A 5,000-nucleotide genomic window follows, 5' to 3' on the forward strand; every position below is an offset into this window, starting at 1 on the left:
AGTATGGAAATTAAAGGACAAATTACCACTGTGAAAAGGTAAGATGGATGATTTTTGCTCTGAGGAAGATGTCAGCTCTTTTATCGTTTCACGTTATGGCAATTCCACTTTTATCGTTTGATGAAATCAACTTTAGCTCTCCCATCGATCTCTTTAGCTTTAAATCCCTTCATTCGTTTGACTTTCTCTCACCTTCATAAGAAGCCCACACATACTAAATATCATCCCTAAAAGATTCATATACTCTGGAGTAGGATCATCTGTAGGCTTGTTAGTCACTGGTTTATAGCGGAATATTTTGTTTGGTCTTCTAGGATCTTCCTTTGTGGACGAATATGAACCAGCGGCCGGCATGTTGGATTGAATGTTGTCAAGAACTTCCCGACGGGACTTGCGAAACCAACAGCCATGTCCGCCATTTTGAATCACCCATGCGGAAAGAGCCTGGGAACGAGTGGTATTTTTTTTTTCTCTTTCCGGAACTTTGCAGCAACGATCATGGAATAACAGAGGATTTTCGAGGCACAGAACTGTTCATTCAGTTTATTTGTAAAAATAACGACTTTTCAAATCGTCCACAAATAGCCTGTTCGAAATAGTTTGGAATTGAGGCTGACTTAAGAGGTAGGTGGGCTCTGGGAACAAAAATGCCTCCAGCACAGCGCATCGACTCACATGAGAAGAATTGCTTGGTTGCTATACAGGTTACATAATTTCATTCCAGTGATGTCGGCAATCCATCACCTTTTTCTTGGCCTTCTAGGGCTTGCTCTTATCTTGATTGCAGATGGCAAGAACTGCGAGACTTTGGATGGTAAATGGTACAATCAACTGGGATCGGAAGTTTACTTGAAACACGGGAATGATAGCAAATTGCTGGGCGAATACAGAACTGCTCAAGAGAGGTTCAATGGTTCGGCTGGTACAACACATTCGATTCTGCTGGGTAAATATAAATGAGATACTATTTTTCGTTTACTCCAGTGATCCTATCCTATTTATGTCTGATCTCTTCTCTAGCCAGTACAATTACTATTACTGGTTGTTGTCTTTTCTTTATTGAAAAGTAGCGATTTTTGCGAGCAGTGCACGTGTACTGGTAAAGATCTAAAAGAGATTTTATATTGGGAAACTGATTATAAATGTTAACTATCCTGTGATTCTTTTGCATGAACAACGATAGCCTCTCTTATTTCGTTCAAACCTAGAAAATTGCCCAACTGCATGCACGTGGTTGTTGCGCTTTTTGTCACGCGTGTAACGGATGGATGAAGAATCACGTGTAACACGTGATTTTTTTATAAATGAACAGTAGGCAAGTGTTAGTAGTGAGCGATCGATGGTTTTCACAGTGATGTCATTGAATTCTAAAATCAAAATCGCAGGGTCTTCTGAATTTTAATCTATAAGATAGAAATATATCTTTTTTTGAAGTTTTCAGTTCCGTGACACCTTTCGTTTCGAAATACAGCATTTTGAATTTCCGAATTGTCACCTCGCGTGACACCATGATGCAAAGCTATTTGGTTGAAAAAATGTCTGTATAATTCCCTATGAATCTCAGCAGTTTGAGCCTTTCAAGTACAAATGAGGAGATGTGTTCATGAATACACATACACTGTATATTTTATCTCTTTGCTTCCATAGCAAAGTGAACTCCTGGTGTTCTTGGCCTTTTTCATTGAACTGTGTTTCGAATTTATTTTTTAGTTTCATGACAGTGAAAACAAGCTATGCACACATTTCATGAAAAATGCAGAGTACCCCCAATCTAAACTCACATCACTCCTGTTTCAAGCCAGGGTTAAATACTCTGTCAGCTTTTAAATATTAATTTTTTTTTTTTTTTGCGTCTAGATATTACAGCACTGGGCAAACTCCCCTTGATTAATATGGCTTTTGATTCTTATTCTTATGGGAGCAATGTTGGCTCAGTAGTTTTTGGCTCAGTAGTTTGAACACTCACCTCCCACCAAGACCAGGTGTCATGTGGACTGATTTCCATACGTATAAGTTCTCCGGTTCACCCATTCCCCCTCCCCTCCTCCTCAAAAACCAACATTTGGTTTGATTTGATTTGAGTTATTTGCTGCATACCGTGTCCCAAATAAATGCCTCATCACTGAAGAACTTCACACTTAAATAAAGAGAGATCATGCTAAGCTAGCCCAACTTTAGATGGAAAGACATGTACATGTATGCACACTGGGTACTCCTTGCCCTACTTTCTGCAAATGGGTTTTTTTGCATGTCACAAGTAATTGCATAATCTATAAGGGTAATGAGATCAGAGGGTGTACAGTTTGTAGTGCATGAAAGTCCAACCATTTGCAGTTGAAATTACATTATAAACAGCCCGAATGGTTGTACATGCACATGTAGATGTCCAATGTATGAGAATTCTTTGATGAGAATTAGTCAACTTTCATTTATTATCATCCTTATCTAGGTACAGCACCTTATGACTACCCTGGCGCATCCTTTGCATTTGTAGTCGTTTGGCGAAATGGCAGCTCAACGACTGTGTGGACTGGTCAGTGTCTTGTTTGTTCTGATGGCCATGAAAAACTACTCACTTCCTGGTTGTTACGGTCTAAAGTGAACACTTGTATTGACAAGTGGAAATCAACAATGATTGGACGCGACACTTTCACCAGATTTGAACAAAAACCTGGACCTCGAAAACCGAATGAGGGTGCTTCAGAAACTCCACCAGTTATTGATTCAGTTATCAGGACTGAATTGATTCCTGACAGTAGTCCCTGCAAGTTAAATGGAAATTGGTACAACAGCTTAGGTTCTGAAATGATTCTTACACAGATGGATGGAGGAATTAAAGGAGAATACCGCACGGCTGTGGAGAGAACAACTGGGGCAGCTGGAACAAGTCATTCCAAGATTCTAGGCATCGGACAACTTGGAGGCCCAAGCAGCACTTTTGCTTTCTTTGTGGTGTGGAGAAATGGTGCATCTGTAACCGGCTGGGTTGGTCAGTGTCACGTCTGTGGAGAGAACCAAACAGAGATCATTGAAAGCACATGGCTATTAAGGTCGCAAATAAAGCAGTGCAGTGAAAATTGGCAGTCTACGTTATACAGCGAGGATAGCTTCACTCGTACAGAGCAGAATGAAGGACCTAGAAAGAAAGATGACACACATGTACCATTAGATAGGGGTGAGGCAGAGCAACCAATGGCATGTGAGGGATGCAGCATTGTGCATTCTTTCATGCTGTTGGGTTTGAGTGCAATAGTTTCATTAGCACACTTGTTTTAGCAAGAACATGATTATATATACATGAGCAATCCAAATTTACCATATTTATTCAAATTAGTACCCTCTTTGATGTAAGTGCAGCCTACAGGTACTACCATTTCCAAAAAACTTCTTATACGCGAACACTGAAAGTGGAAAATAAACCTCAACAAGTACATGTAACAACACTACTGTACAGTGAAAAAGTGTGGAGATAAGAAATGTGGAACTGACTAACAGCGACAGTTTTTAGAAGATGACTTCTATTGGTGCACACACAGTGATTTTATATGAGGGGGGATGTGAACTAGTTTTCTAATTCAATATGGCTGACCATACATGTATGATACTCCCTCATTGGTTCGTTTATATTTTGTAGCAGCAACTTATTGCCAAAAGTGTACACACATTGCCACAACACTGCTTTCACTAATTTTGTCGCTGCAATCAGTCGCACAAATTCAGAATTCATGCGACTGATTTCAAGTGATCGGAGCAACGAAATTTTGCTGGAGCGACAATGATTTTCACAAAATTGACTGTGTCACAGAAGCCGAATTGTTGCGACAACTTTTCCCTGCGACTTGTCGCATAGTGTGTCCCGGCCTTTATAGACAACTGAAAAGTTCAGTTGGCTCAAACGGGATTCAAACCCATGACCTCTGTGATGCCCGTGCAATGCTCTACTAGTATTTCGCACTCTATTTTGTTTTTTTAAGCTAATTATAATCCTAAAAGGGCCACTTGCAGATTTTACTTTGTCAAATGCCAGTCAGGACAATAATTTTACTCATTAATGGGAAACCCATGATTTCCCTTGTTTTTACTCTCAAAAAACCCATTCGCTCATGAACCGCCCCACATTGTTAAGTACATGTAAAATAGTCTGGCATTAGAGAGAGTAAAGTCTATTAAGTCTCGTCCCTAGGAGCCAGTGGGTTAAATTCAGCTGGAACACCTCTAGCAGATGCGTTTTGTCTCATGTTGAACTTAACCTTTGACGACCAAACAGGTCTAAACTGGCCAGACTTAGTATTTCACCCTGTCTAATGCCAGACGATTTTACTCTTCAGTGGGGAGCCCCTGGGAGTCAATGGGTTAATCCATTGGTGGTCAGAGCAAGCTGTGAATGTCTTATGAACCCTTTCACGCCCAAGATCTGAATGCTCCTTGATGGCTGCCATACACCTTATTCCAAAATGGCCGCTATTTAAATATTCTTTTGTTTTTATTCAAATAAGCCCTTGATGCCTCGTTCTTAAGCTTAAAATTCAAAAGAATATTTTATCTTGAACGAGGCAACAAGGGCCAATTTGTATCCGCATAGCGGCCATTTTGGAATAAGGTGTATACATTACTCTTGACATCAGTTATGGGAATTTGATGGTAATTACCATCGTTTTCATCTAAGCGTGGACACGTGACGGGAAAACATGTTCTAAGTGGCTGCAAACGTGACAAGTTTTGTCTTCAATCATTCAAAGTTTTAGAGATGTTCATGCAAGTTTTTCTGGAATGACGGCAAGACTGGACATCGAAGACTTTTTCTCGGTAATTGACCCTAATCTGATAAACTGTGCTTCAAATACTTTTGAACTATCGCGCGCAAAAGGTTTCAACTGTTTACTTAACGGCTGCCAAATTCAAACTTCAAAGGACATGTTTTCCCGTCATGTGTCCACGCTTAGATGAAAACGACGGTATATCTAGACAAAAAAAAAAAAAAAAACAGGTGATAATTTTTT

At 39.9% G+C, this 5,000-nt stretch overlaps 2 protein-coding genes across 2 annotated transcripts in view; one reads left to right on the forward strand and one right to left on the reverse strand.

The window, feature by feature from the left end:
- Positions 1–390, reverse strand: part of LOC138025054 (PAT complex subunit Asterix-like) — a 4,156-nt gene extending 3,766 nt beyond the window's left edge. The window contains exon 1 of the mRNA XM_068872306.1: positions 193–390. Coding sequence (XP_068728407.1) covers positions 193–354 — 162 coding nt within the window. The 5' untranslated portion in view covers positions 355–390. The remainder of the gene's footprint in view (positions 1–192) is intronic.
- Positions 391–648: 258 nt separating this feature from the next.
- LOC138025053 (uncharacterized) overlaps positions 649–5,000 on the forward strand; it is a 4,576-nt gene continuing 224 nt past the window's right edge. Inside the window, exons 1-2 of the mRNA XM_068872305.1 lie at positions 649–946; positions 2,450–5,000. The exon at positions 2,450–5,000 is cut by the window's right edge and continues 224 nt beyond it. Of these exons, the coding sequence (XP_068728406.1) occupies positions 676–946; positions 2,450–3,276 (1,098 nt within the window). The 5' untranslated portion in view covers positions 649–675 and the 3' untranslated portion in view covers positions 3,277–5,000. The remainder of the gene's footprint in view (positions 947–2,449) is intronic.

Source organism: Montipora capricornis, chromosome 11, assembly GCF_036669925.1.
Source record: "Montipora capricornis isolate CH-2021 chromosome 11, ASM3666992v2, whole genome shotgun sequence".
NCBI lineage: Eukaryota > Metazoa > Cnidaria > Anthozoa > Scleractinia > Acroporidae > Montipora > Montipora capricornis.